Source organism: Lactuca serriola, chromosome 2 (genome assembly GCF_051521515.1).
Source record: "Lactuca serriola cultivar US96UC23 chromosome 2, Lser_US96UC23_V15, whole genome shotgun sequence".
NCBI lineage: Eukaryota > Viridiplantae > Streptophyta > Magnoliopsida > Asterales > Asteraceae > Lactuca > Lactuca serriola.
Window position 1 is genome coordinate 141,217,955 of NC_136409.1, and position 24,769 is coordinate 141,242,723.

At 37.9% G+C, this 24,769-nt stretch overlaps 1 protein-coding gene across 1 annotated transcript; it reads right to left on the minus strand.

Annotated features, from left to right (window-relative positions):
- Positions 1–1,340, minus strand: LOC145086896 (DNA polymerase II subunit B4-like). Its single transcript, XM_079024747.1, has 3 exons — positions 1,011–1,340; positions 468–586; positions 1–341 (listed from the first exon to the last, which is right to left on the minus strand). The coding sequence occupies exons 1-3, from the start codon at positions 1,208–1,210 to the stop codon at positions 193–195; spliced, it is 468 nt and encodes a 155-aa protein (XP_078880873.1). The 5' UTR covers positions 1,211–1,340; the 3' UTR covers positions 1–192.
- Between the last annotated feature and the right edge of the window lie 23,429 nt (positions 1,341–24,769).

Genomic DNA, 24,769 nt, shown 5'->3' on the forward strand with positions numbered 1-24,769 from the left:
TTTCATAAATAACTTTTTTTATAACTTCAAATCGAAATCTGAAATATTTTCTAGTTTCAGACCAAACTTTGATAATCCAAACATTTCATATTTGCATCAGAAAATTGCCTAGAGGAATACAAGAGAAAAGTTCCACACTAAACTTCTTCATTCAAAAGCCCATTTCCAGAAGAAACCAAATGAAATAAACACTCACTCCCCATTGACAACAACATTCACATCTTCAGCTTCAGTTTCCTCTGCTTTTCCATTCTCCATTGGAGACTCTTCTGTTTTAGTCTTTTTGGCTTCCTTTGACTTTGATGTGTCTGACTTCCTTTTGGCATTCTTCTGCTTGAATTCTGCAAGTATGAACAACTTGTTAATGTAACAATCACAGAAAAATCAAGCTCAATACACATCCATGGCTTCATGTTAGTTTAGAATAAGAGCACACATATACTTTCAGGTTTAGGAATGTTTTCAACCTTCAAGGGAGGTTCTTAGAGATGCAATGAACTCTGGAAACTCTATCTCTTCAAGAGCCTTGAATACATCTTCAGCACTGATTGTTTGCCTCTTGGATTCCTTGCATATGTCATTTGCCCTGCAAAAGATTACATTGGAACTGAATTAGGGCAACATCAACCTTCGCAAATCAACGACTTTAGCATCAACCTTCTCAAATTCCGTTCAATATAACATCCATTCTTTCTGTTATATGATACTCTGAAAAAGGGAAGTATCCTATCCCTCTCGCTATAGCTATGCTATAATTTCTATTAGCACAAATTAACCAGTGAAATGAGACTTAACTATACTTATACGTATATAGCAAAAGAAGAAAAGGCCTTCAATGCTATAACTTCAACATTAGATCTCAATCGGCTTGCATCTTAAACGCTACAAGTGGAATTTGCTATATACCTTAGATCTACATGAAATGTAGCACAATTACACCAAGGTAATGTTGGTGTTCAATTTGTCAAAAAATTATATAAATTGAGCAAGGGGAAGGAATCTGTACTGACGTAGCGGAAAGGTAATGGATGAAAATCCGAGAGCTTTCGGAGAAGGCTAAGAGAGAATCCTTTAAGACTTGAATTTCACCACCGTCTTGAGATAATTGAGACAGTTTATCCTTTACTAGTCTCTTCACTATCGCCTTCGGCAGCTCCTCCGCATCTGCAACAACTTTCTCCACCACCGTTGCTGTCGTGGCCGTCGCCATAGTCGTGGCTATTCTTCTCAAATCTCAACCTCGATCTCAGTAATTTGCAATGTGTTTATCAATCTAGGGTTTCTTTCCCGCCATTGTCCGAGAAAGCTTTTATACGAAATTGGAACGATCTTTTCTTCAGGACCTTGTGGCTTGTAATTTCACTTATTAACATTTAAAATTATAATAGTTGGTTTATAATATTGGGAAATTGAGTGATGTAACTTTTTTTTTTTTTTGTTTTTATAAAATATAAACATTTTTTTTAAATGACCACTTGGAAATGGGGTGTTTCGGACCTGATTTCGTACTTGGCTAAAAGGATAGATAATTTTGATCCGGTAAGTTGGTTCTCCTATACATATCTTTTAACCCGTTTCAGACTAGATTTTGATATTTTCTTTTTTCAGATTACTTTACATCTCATTCCAAACACCTCTACAACTGAAAATTTCTTCTGATAGCAGTGAAAAAATGCAATTTTTATATGTAAGTTTCACATTTATATAAGTATTTAGGGTCTGCTTTATGTGTAAATAAAACAAAGTTAAGGCTTAGGACCCCCCCACTTTTAAGGGGGTCCACTTAAACCCAAGTTTTTATTACCTCGTCCATATTCCATTTGGTTGTTCCAAAAAAGAATCGAATTCCCTACATGCCTTTCCCGGAATCGTTGTACTCCTAACGCCTTAAAGAAGTTCTATTCTTCTTATTGTACAAGCGACAATTACTGGTGTTCTTCCTTCACACTTATCAACTTGAACACTTTTAAGTATGAACCGCTGAAATACACTACATTCCATTCTTCTTCTTCCTTCTCCATTCTCTATTGAAGGTTATCACAGACTCATAGTATCACTGAATTAGTAATACATTTGAAGTTTTTTTTCACTTTTTAGTTAATATATTTCCATTATCTATCATGTTGTCATTTGATTACCTAATTAGGGTTAATACTTAAAGCTGATTAGGGTTATTGGCTTTGGTTGGTGGAATTGGAATTTTTTTTCCTGATCAAAATCATGTTTGTTTTAAAAATCCCGATTGAAGGCAGATTGGTAGTGACCATGTCCAATCAAAATCGGTTATGAGTTGTATGACTATACAACATCTCTTGTTCTTTAGCAAATTCAAACGAGAATGAATCTTTCCTGATCTGATTTTTTATTCCATGGGTTAATACTTTTCAGTTTTTATTTAGTCATTTATCTGATTTTTTGTTCCATTGTTCAATGATTACAACAGATTACATATTACAGTCAGTGAATCAAGTTCGATTGTTGGAACGAATTTGAGTTTTCAGTTTTCCAGATTTGAGCTTTCCATTATTTTCGGGACGGTATAATTCTTAGCCATATCTTCTATACTTATAGTAGTTGTCTTGGTGATTGTTCATTGTTATTATTAATCAAATAATTAATAATCATGTCAAATAGGAAATACGAATTTCATTAAAGAAAGATAAAATGGTTATTTTGTCAATTGAAAAACATTTAGTAAAAGAAATTGAGTATGAAAACTTCATTAAAGAATTTGCATCTAAAAAGTTTAGAAAAATTAACTTGATGTCTTAAATATATTCACAAAAAACATATACATAATAAAAAAAAGTTTTTAACTCCGTCATTTATAAACTTTTTAGTTTATTATTGCTGCTCTCAAGCTCGAATAAATGATGAGGGCTTATAACATTAAGTATAGTAAATGTCAAAGGCCTTTGGCAAGGGCCCCAAAAAATTTGTTTGCTTAGAGCTCCCAAACTGGTTGAGACGACCCTGTAGGTATTATAGGGTTTTCTATGAATTTTAATCGTGTTAATGCAATTATAAGATTACAAGGACTTATACATTTATACTACATCATACATCATTATTAAAAACTCTAATTTTCGTTAGTCCGGAACGTGCCCGAAATTCGAAAATCATGTCCGGAATCTAAAAATCATGTCTAAAATATAATGAACCGAATCCGGAATTTTGTTTCAGACTACTGTTCCGGATTTTTTTTTTGTCCGGAATTCCACTCGGGAACATACATACAAAAATCTCTAATTAATAATTCTTTTGATTGTATCACGATAGAACATACGAAACGGTTGTTACTACAACCTGCAGACCTGAACTTGGGCATGAAATCATGGCGCGCTTACAAAACCGACCAATTTGTGGGTTGATGTTTAGGCAATCATGTTTTGGTGATTACGTGAACATGCTGATGGGTGTCGAATGTCATCCTTTACTATGTCACTATCTTATGTTCAAGGAAGTTACTACTTTTGATCCAATTGACCTAGAAGAGCTTCTATTTCCTATTGGCGACTATCAGGTTTGCTTTGACAAGAAAGCATTCTGCTTTGTCACCGGCTTGCGGTTCGGGGATTATTTCCATCCCAGTTCTAGTTTTGCAGAATTCAGAGAACGTGTGTTTCCATTTGTGTCGATTTCACGTTCGGTAAGTATGGTTGACCTTATGCACGTGTTCAATAACTTACTTCATCAATTAAGCAATAAAAGACGTGGTGAGAGTCTCCCTGCTGTATATGCTAGAGCAAGGATTTTTAAGGAAATATACGCAACATCCAGTTACTAATGAACGTATATATGAGACTTGTCTCTAATTTACAGGAGTTTAATAGGTATACAATTTTTACCCACATTATATCAAAGTGATACCTATTAGGGAAATTGAGTAAACTAACCCTTATTAAGTGTAATTTTTTTACATAGGTACCCATGGGGCAGATTGATATGGGATTTCACTTACAAACAGATGCGTATCGTGTTTGATAAGATTTAGGACCATTTGAACCCAAATGCGACAAGAGTCGGCAGTAGACACACATATACTCTGCAGGAATTTGTCTACGCATTTAAGGTATGTACACTATGTTTAATAAGAGTTGTTAAACAACAGGTATTGTAACTTTATTAACTTGGTAAGTTGTTTGACATCTTAATTTTGTAGATTTGGATCTTGAAGACATTTCCCAACAATAGTATAGTTGGTTCCCCTATATCGGGTGTTATCCTTCGGGCAATTGCATACCCTAGGATGAGGTGTTTGCATGCATTTCATTGTCAACGTATTCTCGATGTTACTAATGTATGTACTTTAGTCCACCTTATAATTTATAATTTTCTATGACATAAATAACTTAAGATTAAACTTTATATATTGTTTTTATATAGCGTACCCCCCCCCCCCCACCCCAACGAGTTGTTGTAGCCTACTGCATAAGAGCGTGCTACTATGTGGTGGATTGAGAGTGTCCAGTGGATAGACGATGCATATTATGCTAATGTTTGAGTTATGGTTTTCTTTGTCAATGTTTTAAAACAATTTCCTTTTGAAGATGTAGCAAAAACAAGTTTATCCTTCCGAAGAATATTTTATAGAATATTATGAAATCGTACAAACATCACTACAAGTTTTTTAAATCAACAATATCGTACTATTGGCTACCTTTTTTACTAGTATGTCTACTCTTAGACTTAACGTTACTTTTTACACTTGACTTGGTCCTACTTTAAGATTCTCTTTTTGTTGACTTTACGGGAAACGGAGCGTCACAGTTTTCTACTTGTGTGGCTGATCCTTTGGCAACAACTATATTTTTTTTGAATCAGACCTTCACCTTGGGATGGGATACAGTTATGGTTTTTAGGTCGCCCGACTTGTAGTTTGTCCATCAATGGTGGCAAAACAACCATGACTTCATCCTGTTCTTCATATTCAGGTGGAACTTGTCACACCCCAAAACCGATAACGGCGGAATACGTTTCGGGGTGGAGGACGTCATGTACAGTATCATCACAATTGCATAATAGTAAAAACAAGAAACATACAACCATTGCATTACATAGTGAGTTTAATTACAAGTGTGTTTTGTAATGTTTAGCAAACACCAACAATAATACAAAAATAAGAGATGGATCTAGTACGCTCCACCTTCTCCAAAATGCTGCACCTGTACCTGTGTATCTTTGACCTGAGGATACAAGTTATTTTGAAAACGAATATCAGCATAACGCTGGTGAGTTCATAAGAGTTTAGTGTGAGTTTTTGTATAAAAGCATTAGAACCGATAGTATGAAAAGCTGCAACTTTACAATCATAAGTAGTAGAAAATCCTATATTTTCCAGAAATACGTTGTAAGTGAAAACCTTTAAGAAACATGTCATTTTCATCTTTGAAAACCATTTATTGTAAAAGTGTAATAGTGAATTTCCAATAAGTAATGCAATACGGTTGATTATGCCTGAAGTCAATAATAGTGATGCAAACTTTCTTTAGTATTAAGTACTTGTTTACTTCGTGATATTAACTTCGTCTTTAGTTTAGTGTTTTAGTGTGGTTATAGTGTATTCCTTGTATGATACCAATAGCGTGTATATTAGCGGACCCCATGACCTTCCCGGTCGTGCACAGTGTAGTGAAGTAGCGGCATCCCTGGGCCTGCGCGGCTCGGACTGAAGTTAACAGTCGGGATGTAATAGCGTCTGCCCCATATAGATCTATACATATAGCGTCGTCTTCCTGTCAGGGGACTCTGGGCGTAGTGCGTAGCGAATAGAGTATCTCGTAGTGGGTTAGGGTGTTATCTCTTGATTAGTGCTTTCTTTTGTATTATAGTGTAGTAGTCTTTTGTATAACTCGTAGTGCGTTCTCTTGTTAGTGCATAGTATCGTAATAGAGTGTATTATAGTGTGTAGAGTAGTAGCTATAGCGAGTAATAGTGGCCTTAACTATACCTATTATAGTTAACATAGTGTGTATGATTCTTGTCAGTTTAGTGGTTTAAACATCGAATGAAATGAAAATACTCGTATCCAACACTAATATATATGATATATATAACTAAGAAATCAACGACAGTCGGACGGATAATCAACTACCCTAAGCCCACAATCAAACAAGAACAGGAAATAAGGCGAGCTATCGGTCCTAAGTCCTTCAAGTCTTACTTATATAAATATATTGGTGTGGTTAAATTTTATAAGGAATTTATTTATTAAAAATCTTGTCAAAAGGGAACATTTAGAAAATTGTTTATTTATCCAAAATAGTTTTGAAAACTAAAATCCTTTTTATAAAACATAGTGGTAAATCACATGTGATTTGCACTACATATAGTAAATCACATGTGATTAATTTCCGTAACATGAATAATTGACTTGTATAAATTTCCATAAACATGTATAATTGACTTGTATCCCCCCCCCTAAAACATATAAAACATTTGAAAGGTTCATTAAAGGGGTATGAACTCACCTGAAATCGCGTAAATCGGGTGAATCGGGTAAATCGGGTGAAAGTGTCGGTTGAGCGTTTTGTACCAATTAAAGACTTGTGCACCTTTTAAGACCCTAATGTCATATGAAATATGTATTTTACAAGAAATTAATCATTTTATGCTTTTCATTAAAGTATTTAGGCATTCTAGCATTGATTCGGGGTCTTAGGGCTTAGAAGGGGTTCCCGGGAGTAGTACAAGGCCAAGAGGGGTTTACGGGGAAGTCCAAGAGTTTACTCCCTTGGAGTTTACGACCCAAAGGCCACTCCTTGGGAGTTTACGGCCAAATAGGCTTGGCCGTAAACTCTTGTTTTCCTCCAAGAGTGCAAGTTAAGGCCTTATTTCAACTCCATATATTTCTAGTAAATGCCTAGGACCAATTTGGAGGGTTAAAACCTTCATTTGGTGTCATTTGGGGGAGTTTACGGTCCAGGCTTGTGCTTGGGCCGTAAACTCCATTTTGTCCCTCAAAATGGATTGTTAAATGGTCCAAATCACTCCCTTAAATCTTAGTTAAATTCTAGAAGGCCTTAGGTGAGTTTTTGGGACTTTTTACCAAGGAAATTGGGTGTTTACGGCCCAAGAATAGTCTTGGCCGTAAACTCCTCTTCTAGGGTCTAAAATGTGTTGTTTAATGGCCTAAGCATTTCCTAGGGTCATAACTTAATTCCCACATGCCTTAGATGAGTTTTTGAGGCAAATTATCATGGAATTTTGGTGTTTACGGCCTAAGCACAAGCTTGGGCCGTAAACTCCCTTTTAGGTCCTAAAAACTTGTGTTTTCATGTCCAAACTCATCTAGGCTATTTCCTTTATTAATATCCAAGCTTAAAGGAAAGGAAAATGGGACATTTGGCCAAATTTTGGGTGTTGACGGCCTAAGAGGCTTTCTAGTCCGTAAACTCCCTTTAATCCACTAAATCTTATGATTTTTGACCTTTAAATGCAATAGAATATGTTTAGAAAAAGATAGGGAAGAAACCCTTACGTTTGGAAGCCGAAATTCGCGGTTTTGGAGTGGGGTTCGGGTCTAGAGAGAGAAAGTAGTGAGAGAGATTGAATGAGTGGTAAAAGAGTGTTCAAATGGTGTTCACTCTCATTTTGTATGCCTCGGATATTGCACCCGGTACACGGCTACCCGATGCTAAAGTTTAACGGGGTTAAAACTTTTTACCCGGGTGAAGTGGTTGAAAAGTAATATAACTCTATTTAGTTAAACTAGGTTAACACTTACAAGCTATAATTACTTATGATAATATCGAATAATGTAAATGACTAGATATTTATTTATTGGCGACTCCAAACATTACGGAAAATAATATATAACGACGAATTACGTTTGTGAAGACGGGATTTTGTAACGGCAATAAATTTGGGTTGTCACATCATCCCCCCGATAGGGGAATTTCGTCCCGAAATTTAGAATTCATACAGAAAAGAATTACAGTACTACTAAGCAAAGAGATGGGGATATTTGAGTTTCATTTGATCTTCGCGTTCCCAAGTAAATTCCGGTCCCCGCTTGGCGTTCCACCGAACTTTCATAATTGGGATGCGGCATTGTTTCATTCTTTTTACTTCCCGATCCATAATCTCCGCAGGCTCTTCCATGAAGTTGAGTCTCTCATTAACCTCAATCTCATCGAGGGGAATCACGAGAGTCTCGTCGGACAGGCATTTCTTCAGGTTTGAAACGTGGAAGGTAGGATGTATGTTACTTAGCTCGTGGGGTAGGTTGAGTTTGTAAGCTACGGGGCCGATTCTGGCGAGAATCTCAAAAGGCCCTATGTACCTTGGGTTCAGCTTTCCACGCTTTCTGAAGCGTATCGTGCCCTTCCAGGGCGAGACCTTCAAAAGGACTCGGTCTCCCACCTGGAATTCCAAGGGTTTTCTCCGTTTGTCCGCGTAGCTTTTCTGTCGATCCCTAGTGGCTTTTAGTCGTTCGCGAATCTGTACAATCTTTTCGGTCGTTTCTCGAATAATCTCTGGACCAGTGAGGGCGCTATCAGGAACTCATCCCTTAGCTAACTGAGTGTCACCCACCTCAGCCCAGCACAGAGGGGATCTGCACTTCCGACCGTAGAGGGCTTCGAATGGATCTGCCTTGATGCTCGTATGATAACTGTTGTTGTAGGAAAACTCCACAAGAGGTAAGTGTGTATCCCACGATTTACCGAAGTCGATCACGCAAGCTCGCAGCATATCTTCTAGAGTTTGGATCGTCCTCTCACTTTGTCCGTCAGTCTGCGGATGGTAGGCTGTACTCATGTCCAGCCTCGTCCCTAGCGCCTTTTGTAGTGATTGCCAAAATCTAGAGGTAAACCTACTGTCTCTGTCCGAGATAATAGATATAGGGACGCCATGTAGCCGCACTATTTCCTTTATGTATGTTCTTGTGAGTTTCTCCATCCTGTCCGTTTCCTTGATGGGTAGGAAGTGTGTAGACTTGGTCAATCTGTCGACGATGACCCAAATGGTATCCAACCCACCCGCTGTCTTGGGTAGCTTGGTTATAAAGTCCATTGTAATCCGCTCCCACTTCTATTCCGGTATCTCTGGTTGTTGGAGAAGTCCTGATGGCTTTTGATATTCGACCTTGACCTTCGCGCAAGTAAGGCACTTGCTCACAAAGGTAGCGATCTCCGCTTTCATGTTAGGCCACCAGTATAGCTTTTTGAGATCCAGATACATCTTATCTGAACCTGGGTGGACGGAGTAGCGAGTGTTGTGTGCTTCCCTCATGACCAATTCTCTGAAACCTCCATGGCGCGGAGTCCAGATTCGGTCCATGAAGTAGTAGGCTCCGTCACCCTTGACCTCCAAACTTTTATCCATTCCATGCAGGGATTCTCCCGTCACATTCTTCGGCTTTAAGGCTTCCAGCTGAGCCTCCCTGATCTGCGCGGATAGATGTGAACGGATAGTTATTATCAATAACTTGGTTCTTCGTCCAGAATACTCCTTCCTACTCAGGGCATCTACTACTACATTGGCTTTCCCCGGGTGGTATCGGATTTCGCAATCGTAATCCCTGAGTAGCTCGACCCATCGGCGTTGTCGCATGTTGAGCTCTTTCTGGTTCAGTATGTGTTGGAGACTTTTGTGATCAGTGTACACCACGCTCTTCGTTCCATACAGGTAGTGTCTCCAGATTTTTAGTGCGAAGACGACCGCTCCTAACTCGAGGTCGTGAGTAGTGTAGTTCTCCTCATGTATCTTTAGTTGTCTTGAGGCATAGGCGATGACCTTACCTCGTTGCATCAAAACACAGCCGAGCCCCTGATTTGATGCATCGCAGTACATTACAAAATCTTATGTCCCTTCGGGAAGGGATAATACCGGTGCGGTGCATAAAGCTCGCTTTAGGGTCTGGAATGCCTTATCCTGTTTCTCTTCCCAGTCAAATGATACACCCTTCTGTGTCAACATGGTGAGAGGCTTCGCAATCCGAGAGAAGTTTTGGATAAATCGGCGGTAGTAGCCAGCGAGGCCTAGAAATTGGCGAATTTCTGTAGGCGTCTTCGGTGCTTACCAGTTCTCAATAGCTTTAATTTTGGAGGGATCCACGTGGATTCCTTCTTCACTAACCACGTGTCCTAAGAATTCAACTCTTCGGATCAAAACTCGCACTTAGAGAACTTCGCATATAACTTCTCTGATCACAGCATTTCCAGGACTCGTCGCAGGTGATCCTTGTGTTCTTCCTCGCTTCGAGAGTAGACGAGTATATCGTCAATGAAGACGATGACGAACTGATCTAGATATGGACGACACACCCTATTCATCAAGTCCATGAATACTGCGGGGGCGTTAGTCAGTCCAAAGGGCATCACTACGAACTCAAAATGCCCGTAACGGGTTCGGAAGGCTGTCTTCGGGACATCTTCCTCAAGCACTCGTAACTGGTGATACCCAGATCTAAGATCAATCTTGGAGAAGTAACTTGCTCCTTGCAGTTGGTCGAATAGATCGTCGATACGAGGGAGTGGATAACGATTTTTGACTGTGAGTTTGTTGATTTCTCTATAATCGATGCACATCCGAAACGACCCATCCTTCTTCTTCACGAATAAGACCGGAGCTCCCCAAGGTGAGAAGCTCGGTCTTATAAAACCCTTGCTGAGCAGTTCGTTGAGTTGACCGGATAGTTCTTGCATTTCGGCAGGCGCTAGACGATAGGGCGACTTAGCTACGGGAGTAGCTCCTGGGACTAGGTCGATTCTGAACTCAACCTGACGTTTGGGAGGTAGACCTGGAAGATCCTCTGGGAAAACATCAGGGAATTTGCATACAACGGGAATGTCCTTTGGATTTTTCGATTTCTGGCTAGTGTCTACAACATGAGCAAGAAAGGCGCGATATTCCTTGCGCAAGTATTTCTGAGCCTGGATACTGGAGATGATACGAAGACTCGTACTCGGTTTATCTCCATATATCAATAGGGTTTCGTGATTCAGAAGGTTCAGGCGAATGGCTTTGTCGGAGCATAGGATATCGGCGCGATGAAGACTCAACCAGTCCATACCAACAATGACATTGAAATTTTTGATTGAGACTGGTATAAGTTCGATTGAAAATGGGTGATCGTCTAACGTGAGGGTACAACCTATGTAGATTTCGTTAGAGCTTTCTGTCTTCCCGTTAGCCATTTCTACGACGAATGTTTCTTTTAGTGGTTGAGAGAATTGTTTGAGTAAGTGTTTAAAGTTTTGATTTATGAAGCTTCTTTCTGCACCACTATCGAATAAGACACATGCATAAGAGTTGTTGAGAAGACACGTACCCGTGACTACTGTGGGATCCACTACCGCTTCATTGTGACCGATAGCGAGTAACCTTCCAGTTCCCCCAACATTTGTAGCCTTTGGACAGTTCTTCTTAAAATGGCCAGCTTCACCGCATCCATAACACGTCGGGGTCACTCCCGAACCGGGAACTTGCGAGATAGGTTTGGGAGGGGCCTTGCAGAATCGCACCGTATGACCGTTCCGACTGTAGTTGGAACACTGCAATTCACGACAGGGGCCGTGATGGTGGAAAGGGCACTTGGGACACTTGGGCAGATTCCCGCTATAAGCTTTTGGCGGGGCTGGTGCGGCTGGAGTGGCTGGGGTAGTGGCAGCATGGACCGCCACGATTTGCTGGTCCTTGGAGGAGGTTTGAGTTTTCTTTCCTTTCTTCTTATCCCATCGCTTCCTCTTTCTGTCAGATGAATCGGGTGGTGCAGTGGTAGTGGGGGTTGTTGTTGCTGGAGTGGAAGAGACTTCATGGTTGATCAAACTCTGGGCCAATTCCTTGGCGCTGTCGAAAGTGGTAGGGCGTAAGGCTAGAACATTTCCTCGATACGGGGGCACTAAACCCCAGATGTACCGTTCAATCTTCTTGTTCTCTGACGGGATCATATTGGGACACATAGCCGCCAAGTCGCAGAACCTGGCCGTGTACGCTGTTATATCGGTCCCCATCATCTTGAGGTTCCAGAGTTCCTCCTCAAGTTTCTAGATTTTGCCCCTAGGGCAGTATTCCTTCCTCATAAGATCATTTAAAGTTCCCAGCCCATGGCATTGGCTGAAACCAAGGAGAGTGCACTGACATGGCCGTTCCACCATGTCAAGGCCCTGTTGGTGAGGGTAGCAGTTGCGAACTTGATTTTGCTCTCTTCGGGGCAAGAGCACATTTCAAATACGGCTTCGGTTCTTTCGAACCATTGGGATAACGCTAGAATTCTTCCGGTACCATCGGAGAAAGTAGGTTTACAGTTCATGAAGTCCTTATAAGTGCATCCTTGCACTCTTGAATGGGCTTCACCAAATCTAGAATTTCCACCGCTCGCGTCCCCAGAGTTCATTTGGGTCATGGCTGCTGTCACAGCCGCGGTCACCGCTGTTTGGAACAGCACTGGGTTGAACTGTGGAGGAGGAGGTGGTGGAGGAGGGGTTTGAGTTGTTGGTCTTCCTCTGTTTGGACGCTTTCGTGGAGGCATCTTTCACTGGAAGATCATAGAAATGATAGCAACAGTAAGAGTCTAGTGCAAATGTGAATAGAGTGTTTCGTGGATTAAATCAACATAACCCAAGATCAGAATGAGAGTCATAGCAATAGAGTAATCAACTGCCAATATATTGGTATTAATGATGTAACACAAGTTCATGAAAATTGACCTAACAGTAGGTCTTACATCAAACCATAAAGAAAATGTTGGCATTTTAGAGGTCTAGTTAGAGTATTTTTAAGCTAGGAATGCTTACATACAAGAGATCTACGGAACATAGAGGGGAAAGGCTAGTCCTTTAAACAAAAGAGTGAGGTAACTAGACGTCTTCTACTGGCGACGGTTACTTGTTGGGCGAATCCTCAGATCCGCTAGTTGACGCATAACTTCTTGAAGGTGTCGATCATGAGTCCTTTGGCGTGCTCGGAGTTCCCTACCTTCGGCTCGGGATGCAGCCAGCTGATGCTGCAGAGCCTCGTTGGTCCTCCTTATCCTGTCTATGGCTTCTTCAAGTTGGCGGATGCGAACCGTGTTGAGATTCGAGTTGGCATCCACTTCTACAACTCGACCAATAGCAGCCTGACCCTGCTCGACATTCCTGGCAATCCTTCGGATCATGATGGGCAGAACCCGGTCTGCTGATCCCCCTTCGCTTATGTTGTAGAAGCTTCGGTCTCCATTGTAAGGTAAGGGCTGACCCTGTTCCTTGCTCCACAGGCGCAAGGATGTGGCCCACATAGGAGTGGGACCCTGAAATGCCGGACGGGGGTTGGGGTTCGGAGCTTCAGGAGGTTGGTTGTTAACTTCTGGTTCGGAGCTCGAGCTATCCGAGAAACCTTCAGCATGATGATCATCCAAAGGGATCGGGTGATCATCGTCTGAATCCTCCTCGAGCCATCCTCCATTGCCCTGGTTTGGATAGTACGGATCACCGGGATGGTGGAAGCCAGCCATGCTATCTATGCGAGAACGGGGAAAGGAAAGGTTAATAGACGTACTACTCTAAGATACTTATAAGATGAATCGTTACTAGTCGACCCAATACTTGCATAGTGCATACCGATTACATGTAACTGAAGCAAGATAGTCCTTCAAATAAGTAACCCTAACTTCAGACCCCCAATCAAACAAGAACAGGGAATGAAGCAAAGGCTACAGATTCTGAGTCTATAGCGCCCTAGTCACATGTAACCGTGGTGTACCCACTTAGCAACTATTGTCCTACCAGTAATGACCCTTTCTGTTATCACATACGTGTGTTCTAGAGATACAGAATACTCCTATAGTATTCTTATGGTAACGTCATTGTGGTAGTGTTGGTAAGTTTTTAGACTTGTTGCAACACCACAACCAAGCTTAGGCACATGCTAGTCACTCCCAGGAAAGCGTAGTTGATCAGGCTACATCCCCCAAATGTGACTATATGTCTCTAAGCCCAATTGTGCTATCCAACAATCTTAATACTTTTGTTTTGTTCTAGGGTGATACTGACTTCTGTGTTTTATAGTGATGAGTGTATATATATACTTAGTTAAATCTTTTAGATACTTAACAGTATATATTCTTGGTCAGAGTATTTTAGTCCCGAAGTGTTTATAGTTCGTATATCTTTTATAGGTTGATATACTTGATTCACTATAAACAATGCTCTGATACCATTCTGTCACACCCCAAAACCGATAACGGCGGAATACGTTTCGGGGTGGAGGACGTCATGTACAGTATCATCATAATTGCATAATAGTAAAAACAAGAAACATACAACCATTGCATTACATAGTGAGTTTAATTACAAGTGTGTTTTGTAACGTTTAGCAAACACCAACAATAATACAAAAATAAGAGATGGATCTAGTACGCTCCACCTTCTCCAAAATGCTGCACCTGTACCTGTGTATCTTTGACCTGAGGATACAAGTTATTTTGAAAACGAATATCAGCATAACGTTGGTGAGTTCATAAGAGTTTAGTGTGAGTTTTTGTATAAAAGTATTAGAACCGATAGTATGAAAAGCTGCAACTTTACAATCATAAGTAGTAGAAAATCCTATATTTTCCAGAAATACGTTGTAAGTGAAAACCTTTAAGAAACATGTCATTTTCATCTTTGAAAACCATTTATTGTAAAAGTATAATAGTGAATTTCCAATAAGTAATGCAATACGGTAGATTATGCCTGAAGTCAATAATAGTGGTGCAAACTTTCTTTAGTATTAAATACTTGTTTACTTCGGGATATTAACTTCCTCTTTAGTTTAGTGTTTTAGTGTGGTTATAGTGTATTCCTTGTATGATACCAATAGCGTGTATATTAGCGGACCCCATGACCTTCCCGGTCGTGCACAGTGTAGTGAAGTAGCGGCATCCCTGGGCCTGCGCGGCTCGGACTGAAGTTAACAGTCGGGATGTAATAGAGTCTGCCCCGTATAGATCTATACATATAGCGTCGTCTTCCTGTCAGGGGACTCTGGGCGTAGTGCGTAGCGAATAGAGTATCTCGTAGTGGGTTAGGGTGTTATCTCCTGATTAGTGCTTTCTTTTGTATTATAGTGCAGTAGTCTTTTGTATAACTCGTAGTGCGTTCTCTTGTTAGTGCATTGTGACATCCCCAAAATCACGGCCAGAAAAGACCGGTTTGTTTATGCTTTGTTTAAAAATCAGAGTTACATTTTAAATGAAAGTGTTGCGGAATTTGTCCCAAAACAAAAATATGATAAAGATTTATCAAAAGCATTTCCATAGAAATGTATTTCATTAAAAGACGCGGGATGTCATGTTCGTACAGATCAAAAGCATAAACAATACAATATAAGCCTTACTACATTATTTCATATCTACAGGCCTATATCCGTAATCCCTCGTCCAAAACATCACACCTATGCTCATGCGCCACTACCTGTAATACATAAAACTGAGTGGGTCAGGCTTGGGAGCCTGGTGAGCACGTAGGGTTTTCAACCCACAATAAATAAGTTTATTAATTTCATCGATCAACAATAACCCGATTACCCGTTCCCGTTGTCCTCACTTTACGTCCCTAAACACCTATCATAAGGGACCTAGCCTAAGGATCATCATCGGGACGGACACTACTGCTAAGGGGATTCCTCAGCAATAAATGTCCTAAAGGCAACCATGTGGGGGATGGAGTACACCGGTGAACATATCGTTCACAAACACCTACAGGTTGCGAGCCTGCTAGTGTTCCACTGGACTGTCTAGAAGAGTCCGTGGTCGTCATCCATACTCTGCTAGATGACAGAATCAACAACATCAACATCGAGGCCTCTCATCATTTTATCACACATCACCTATTGCATCTACCCATGTTTTACCCCAACATTTTCGTAGATATAAAATACATATACAGTTTAAATCATTGAAAACATGTATAACAACGTTCATCTAGCATAGATAGCAAGTATTCAGATAATATGCACACATAGCACGTAATTTATATAAAATACTTCATATTTATGTGTAAGTTGAAAGTAACTATGCACTCACTTGTTAAGGTGATGATTCCAAAATCGGGCAGCGCTTGCTTCTAACGATTCTATTTTCCTTCGACGAAACCTAGCATTATTATCGCTAAATTTTAGTCTAATATTTACCGTGACCAACTATTAGTCTTAGTATTATTATTATTATATAAGCGTTAAACAATATTTTCCAACCACTATGTACAGACAGGGACCAGACATAAAACACCAGAGGGCAGGACCATTTTGGCATATAGCACTTCTGAAATCCAACAACCCTATGCGGCCCTTTAAACCAGATTTCCCGTACCGCGAGTAGTTAAAAAAAACATTATAACGACACTTATATAAGTTATAATAATAGCTCAAATATTTATTATAAGTTCATAATAACAATACTAATTTTAAATATAAGTTATATTAAAATAAGGTAAGCATAACTTACTTACAAGGGGGTTTTAGCTAGGAGTCGGGCTCTGCAGGGGCAAAACTTCGTCGCTGAATCTTTCTAAGAAAGATTCGTGCAGCGCTTCAGCGCTCACCTTACTATACTAAGCTACAGAAAGAGAAGTCGAATCACGAGGGACCGAAATGCTCGGGGGATAAGGAGAGAAAGACTCTTGAATCAAGAGAATGGTGCAAAAAATATGAGAGCCCAAGGCTCTTATTTATACTAATTGAATTTTCAAAAACTACCCTCCATAATTACTTAATGACCTTTTAGTTATATAAACAACTAAACACCCCTCTATAATACTATTATAAATGGATTTAATGATATTTGTACTAAACTAATGTCGAAAGAACTCAACATTAGTCTTATAATGACCGCATCGTCGATACCTTTCTAATGATATATACATATGTATATATATGTGTACGTATACATGATTTATACTTTATTTTAATACGTAAATATGCTATTATAATTTGTAACTCGTTCATACGAACTCCGTTTTTGACGTTCTTTATATCCACGCGTATGTGAAGACGTACTCTACAACTTTTGTTTAGACTCCGTCGGCTAATTTTGACTTTATTTTTAAAGTTATATTTTTAACAAGCCGGGACAGGATTGGTCTGTTTAAAATCTCATAACTTCTTCATACGAAGTCAGATTTGGGCGTTCTTTTTATCGATGTTCTTAGTTTAACATATTCTACGACTTTCGTTTAGATCACTAAGGCTAAATCTCGCTCTATCGTAAATTCACTATTCACGCTTCCCGGTATCGTGCCGGTTCTGTCGTGAAACTTCGACGGGTCATAACTTATTCGTTATAACTCGGATTTCGGCGTTCCTTATATGCACGGAAACCTTGAGACATATTCTACAACTTTATGTAGAGATATCGGGATTATCTCACACTTTAATTTTGACGCTCATTTTTATTCTTTATTAATTATACATTTATAATTAAATAATAAACACATATAATTCACATAATACTCAAATATTTCATCTTCATTACTTCAAAAAGAGTTACAAGAGTTGACCTAGACTATTACATTGACAAAAATGCTTAGCCCTGAAACCCGGGCGTTACATGCATAGTATCGTAATAGAGTGTATTATAGTGTGTAGAGTAGTAGCTATAGCGAGTAATAGTGGCCTTAACTATACCTATTATAGTTAACATAGTGTGTATGATTCTTGTCAGTTTAGTGGTTTAAACATCGAATGAAATGAAAATACTCGTATCCAACACTAATATATATGATATATAACTAAGAAATCAACGACAGTCGGACGGATAATCAACTACCCTAAGCCCACAATCAAACAAGAACAGGAAATAAGGCGAGCTATCGGTCCTAAGTCCTTCAAGTCTTACTTATATAAATATATTGGTGTGGTTACATTTTATAAGGAATTTATTTATTAAAAATCTTGTCAAAAGGGAACATTTAGAAATTTTTTTATTTATCCAAAATAGTTTTGAAAACTAAAATCCTTTTTATAAAACATAGTGGTAAATCACATGTGATTTGCACTACATATAGTAAATCACATGTGATTAATTTCCGTAACATGAATAATTGACTTGTATAAATTTCCATAAACATGTATAATTGACTTGTATCCCCCCCCCCCCTAAAACATATAAAACATTTGAAAGGTTCATTAAAGGGGTATGAACTCACCTGAAATCGCGTAAATCGGGTGAATCGTGTAAATCGGGTGAAAGTGTCGGTTGAGCGTTTTGTACCAAATAACGACTTGTGCACCTTTTAAGACCCTAATGTCATATGAAATATGTATTTTACAAGAAATTAATCATTTTATGCTTTTCATTAAAGTATTTAGGCATTCTAGCATTGATTCGGGGTCTTAGGGCTTAGAAGGGGTTCCTGGGAGTAGTACAAGGCCAAGAGGGGTTTACGGGGGAGTCCAAGAGTTTACTCCCTTGGAGTTTATGGCCCAAAGGCCACTCCTTGGGAGTTTATGGCTGTAAGCCCCTAGGCTTGGCCGTAAACTCTTGTTTTCCTCCAAGAGTGCAAGTTAAGGCCTTATTTCAACTCCATATATTTCTAGTAAACACCTAGGACCAATTTGGAGGGTTAAAACCTTCATTTGGTGTCATTTGGGGTAGTTTACGGTCCAGGCTTGTGCTTGGGCCGTAAACTCCATTTTGTCCCTTAAAATGGATTGTTAAATGGTCTAAATCACTCCCTTAAATCTTAGTTAAATTCTAGAAGGCCTTAGGTGAGTTTTTGGGACTTTTTACCAAGGAAATTGGGTGTTTACGGCCCAAGAATAGTCTTGGCCGTAAACTCCTCTTTTAGGGTCTAAAATGTGTTGTTTAATGGCCTAAGCATTTCCTAGGGTCATAACTTAATTCCCACATGCCTTAGATGAGTTTTTGAGGCAAATTATCATGGAATTTTGGTGTTTACGGCCTAAGCACAAGCTTGGGCCGTAAACTCCCTTTTAGGTCCTAAAAACTTGTGTTTTCATGTCCAAAATCATCTAGGCTATTTCCTTTATTAATATCCAAGCTTAAAGGAAAGGAAAATGGGACATTTGGCCAAATTTTGGGTGTTTACGGCCTAAGAGGCTTTCTAGGCCGTAAACTCCCTTTAATCCACTAAATCTTATGATTTTTGACCTTTAAATGCAATAGAATATGTTTAGAAAAAGATAGGGAAGAAACCCTTACGTTTGGAAGCTGGAATTCGCGGTTTTGGAGTCGGGTTCGGGTCTAGAGAGAGAAAGTAGTGAGAGAGATTGAATGAGTGGTAAAAGAGTGTTCAAATGGTGTTCACTCTCATTTTGTATGCCTCGGATATTGCACCCGGTACACGGCTACCCGATGCTAAAGTTTAACGGGGTTAAAACTTTTTACCCGGGTGAAGTGGTTGAAAAGTAAAATAACTCTATTTAGTTAAACTGGGTTAACACTTACAAGCTATAACTACTTATGATAATATCGAATAATGTAAATGACTAGATATTTATTTATTGACGACTCCAAACATTACGGAAAATAATATATAACGACGAATTCCGTTAGTGAAGACGGGATTTTGTAACGGCAATAAATTTGGGTTGTCACAGAACTGGCACATGAAACACAACCTCTACATATGTTGATCGATATGTTTCCATTGTGAAGTATGATGACACCCATGCATTGCAGTGTTGATATCTCTAGTCCCTTGAATACCGCCATAGCATGAGTACAAGGTATACCCGATAATTTCCATTTCCCATACGTGCAATAACAACTTTCCAAGTTTACTATACCATTTTTCATTTCATCAGTCGCCTCATATCTACTTTGATCAATCCAGTATACCTGAAAAGTAGAGGATTTGTTGATCCTCCTGTCGATGACCTTCTCAGCATACTCGGCAACATCTTTTTTGCTTTTAGCTGTAACAAACATTTACATGTATGTTTTCTTGCATAGTAAATTACACTAAAATTAGCATCGAAGTATTACAATATAGGGAAACACTTACGTTCAACATTACATCGTTGGCACCATCATTGTTACATAGTTGCTCGAAAAAAATCAATCAACATTGCTATCGGTAGTTTCGTGTGTCTCTTGATAATGCATTAAGGGACTCGACACTATTTGATGTCATAATATTGTACTGAATCACAGGGAAACACGACCTTGCCCATGTCTCGTTATCGATTTTGTCTAGCAATGTCTGACAATCATCGTTTTGTGTACGACGTAGCCTACCCAAGATTTCTTTGAAATCAGACTCTCCGTAAGCCTTACCAGCCTCCCAAAACAAAATCTATGTTCTCTCTTGCTTTTCGATCTTTTCTCTTATATTCATCAACAAATGGAGATAACAGAATCTGTGATATGCATTCAGGAACACGGCTAGAATGACCATTCCTATTAATTTGGCTCTATCTGATATGATAGCCAAAGATGGCTTGTCCGCAAGACATTCTTTGAGTCTTGATAAAAACCAAATCCACGACTCTCCACTTTCATTTTTCCAACACCAAATGCAATAGGGAGGATTTGGTTATTATCATCCATGCCTACTACTAGGAACATGGTGTCCAAGTATCTCCCTTTAAGGCGTGCATCGTCAATGATAATAATAGGACACAAACATCTTTGAAACGCTTGATATAGGTTTGGTTATTACCATCCATGTTTACTATATATGTTTAGGTTCATTTAAAACCATGTTAATTTTGTGAGACCGTGAGATGCAATCTAAAAATAATTTTAAAATGCAAAATAAAAGGAAAATTCCGAAATTTCTTTTTAATTATTATTTTCGTTATTTTATTTAACTAAAAAAACTAAAACATTAAATAAAAATTACCTTTTTTAAAAAAATTAAAACATTAAATATTCTAATAGAATATTACACTGTAAATATATTCTAATGTGATTTTTAGAATGTTAGAATATTCTAATATTCTACTAGATTTGTCAGATATGTAAAATATTCTAATATTCTACTAGAATATTTCACAGATATTTAAAAAAATAGTAATTTTATTTATTTATTTTTTATTTTTTTGGAAAATATAAATGACGAAAATAATATTTAAAAAAAATCAAAGTTTTTTAATTATTTGGTATTTTAAAAATGTTTTTTTATCTACAAAATGAGTGGCTAAGATTGCGTCTCCTCGTCTCATAAAATATAGTGGTCTCACATGAACCTAACTATATATATATATATATATATATATATATATATATATATATATATATATATATATATATATATATATATATATATATATATAGGGCTAGGTTATAACGTGGATAAACAACTATTATGCGAACGTATGGATAGTGTTATTCTATGAGAATTAGTAAGAGAATAAATTGTTTAGTAATGTGAAAACGTTCAACCTCACACAACTATTGTTAATTTAATGAATTCTCACAAGTTCTTATTCATTTTTGTTCTCATGCATCGTTTTTCACTTATTTTTATTTTTACAGAATACGACTCAATAAACATTATGACCGTATGAGAATCATAAAAAAAAAAAAAATCTATAATAAGCATATAGACGATTAATTAGTGAGAATGTGTGACAATGACAATAGTTATATAAGTCTGGATGTATTCATATTATCAAACAACATATTTTCTTTGTCATTCTCATAGAATAGGATTGTCCACACGTCCGCACAATAAATGTCAATCCATATTTGAACCTAGCTGTCTCTCTCTCTCTCTCTCTCTCTCTATATATATATATATATATATATATATATATATATATATATATATATATAGTAGGTGTAAGACCCATGTAATACACGAGTTTATTAAAAAAAGTTTAATATAAAATTATAAGCATTAATTATTTCTTAAAGTACTATTTCTACATAAATACAAAAGATATATAATGAATACAGTAAGTAATTCAATATATATATATATATATATATATATATATATATATATATATATATATATATATATATATTTAAAAAAATGATGTTGAAACTTAGGTGTAAACATATACATATTTTTTAAAGTAAACTTTCGAAATAAAAGCAAACAAAATGATGAAAAAGTAGGTAATTGAATCTACCCTAATATAATAAAGTAATGACATATTGTAAATAATTATTATCAATCACAAATTTCCAAAGACTTTTTTGAATACAACATTAGATGTCGTATTGCTAAGTTTACTATCTTTGTCTAAAATTAATATTTTTAATCCATATTTGCTTTGAACTTTCGACAATACAACTACCCATGAGTGAACATTGGTTGTCTAAAAAACAATCACTCCTTCGATAGCGACTGTCATTGACTCTTGTTTATTGTCATCACAAAACATAGATTAAGTGGAAATTTTCTTCTTTGAAATGAGAAAGGATTCCTTTTATCCAAAGACAACAAAGACATTCTTAGAATACACATGCGGTTTCCTATATTACTTATGCATATTATATCTACTTCTATAAAACGCTTACCTAGTGCCTGTAGCATCGTTCCATCACATAAACCATACTTCTAATCAATATTTCTTAGGTGTCGTTTGTTTTTTCTGCATATCTTCTTGGCATCTTTTGTATGCGTCGTGCAAACCACGCACATACATTAGCCTTCGGAGACTTTTTTTTTGTAGACTGCAGACCTAAAAAGGTTTGTGTATCCTCTTCTTGGCACAACTGTGGACCATAGTCTTCTAACCTCTTCATATATTTCTTCAAGCCTAAAAAAACACATATATCTTTGTTTTTTTTAACTGAGATTTATTCCAACTTTATTTATGATAAACAACTTGAAAAAAAAGTCACAATACTTCAAGAAAAAAGGTTCGATAGACAAACATGATCTTTGTGCCAAATTTATAAATAAATATTTAATTACAATAATTGTCATTAGAGCTGTTTATGTAGATATGAAAAGAAATCATAATGTCATATATTTTTTGTGCCAAATTTTATAAACTATTATTTAATGAATTATCATCTATTTCTTGGAAAAATATTTATGGTCAGTTTTTAATTGATTTACTTGAAAATGTAAAATGAAAGTTTTGAAATTTTTCATTTTAAAATCGAAGTTTATTTCAATCCAATTTATATGTTAAATTCATTAATTCCTAATTACAATGTTTAGGTATAACTTTATGACTAAAGCTTGTTGGTTTTTATCAAATATATAGTTCGTATCATTTTATTTTCAGTTTTAATATAATAATACCTAAACATCGAATTGTCAGTTTAGCGGTAAGACATTGGGCGGTGGTTGTGAAAAGGTGGAAGTGATGTAAGACTGCGGAGTGACCTGTAACATTCACTAGTTAGCAGTTCGTGTGGAAGTGTTGTAAGACTGCGATGTGTCCCGTAGCGTTCACTAGTTGTCAGTTAGTGTGAGAGTGTTGTAAGACTGCAGGGTGGCCCATAGCATTCTTCGATCCATATGCAGCGGTGAGATTTTGGCAAATATGTGATTTGCTCACGGATTTCTTTATATGGTTTAGACTAAAGTGGTTATGTTCGCAAGGCTGTGGGAGGGCTACGACAGGTTTGGACTTAGGAATGGTAGGTCGTGGGAGATCAAGTATGAGGTAAGACTACAGTTGATCCTGTAGCGTTCAGTTTAGCATCGGGTTTGGTGTCGAGATGGTTCAAATAATTATTGCCAGTTGAGATTTTCTTTCAGAAGTCGCATTGGGCGAATGTGTTGGTTTCTTCTGGTGCAGTAACCTGGGAGGAATCCGGTATTTCAAATAGCGGGCAGACAAGTTGGGACCAGGAAGGTCTCAGCTGCTTTTGGAAAGCAACTAAGAGGCAACATAATGTTTCAGGCAGTATTAGTGATTTAGGATTTGTGTGTGGGGGGTAGCTTGTTGTTCGAAGGTGCTAAGTCACTTTCAGTAAATAATCTCAGAGTAATTGTTTTGACCCTATCGCGTAACTCTTGTTTGAGCCTAACCGTTGTAAGGATGAATCATCTACTCAAAGGATTATCAGAGCCTTCTGTTAAGTATAAGTGTTCTGTAGTTGTTTATGCTCGATAATTTTGTTTCCTTTGGTCTCATCAAGATAATCAGGGTTAGAAGTGTTATGTTTGGTATGTTATTCAATGAGGACTTGGTTTAGTGATGTTTCAGCGTGGGCGGTCTGTCGGATAATCAGACCAATGTAGATTTTAGGTTTCAGAAAGGTAGAAGTGGTTTTCTTAGGGGCTAAGAATTGTTCTTCTTCAGGTTGGAAGTTTCTGTTTGGGTTCGGTTGTATTAGGAAGGTCGTTTTTATACGCAAAATTCTTGGTTGCGTTCCTTGGGTTGTTTGGTTTGATCTAAGTGTTAGTAAGGAGCGATTTCGAGGATGAAATCTAATTGAAGTGGGGGAGATTTGTAACATTATGGAATTTTTAAGTGTTTTTTTTAAGATCCTTGAAGTTATAAAGTGTTGCAAATAAGTCATTGGAATGTTTGAAAATGTGGGTTGCTATTTTACGCTCAACGTAATTTGGTCTTACTCCCCGCGTAAGTAGGAAAAATGGACGCGGGTGTTGAGGGCTGTGCACCCAGCGTACAGAAAGAACGCCCATCGTAATGAGCTGGATCTCAAAACCCTAAAATTTAGGGTTGGATCAATATATAAATACCTTAAGTCCCAGGTGTTTGCCCCTCCACCAGCCTCCATTGTCATAAACCCTAATCTCGAACCGTAGCATCATCCAAGAGTGTTGTGAGCTCTTTATGTGCATCTTTGGTGGGTTTTGGTGATCATTCAAGAGTGTAAGCTTTGTGCAAGGTGGTGAATCAAGGGGAAGGCTTGTGCATCTTGACTAATTTTGCTCCATTTCCTGCTCATAAAAGGTAAAAA

What these genes read in the sequence shown, in the direction of transcription:
- LOC145086896 (XM_079024747.1), bottom strand. Translation starts at nt 1,210, where the DNA reads ATGGCGACGGCCACGACAGCAACGGTGGTGGAGAAAGTTGTTGCAGAT. An exon ending in ATCCATTACCTTTCCGCTAC is followed by an intron (nt 587 to 1,010) that starts GTCAGTACAGAT and finishes AATCTTTTGCAG; the next exon opens with GGCAAATGACATATGCAAGG. An exon ending in TCTAAGAACCTCCCTTGAAG is followed by an intron (nt 342 to 467) that starts GTTGAAAACATT and finishes TCATACTTGCAG; the next exon opens with AATTCAAGCAGAAGAATGCC.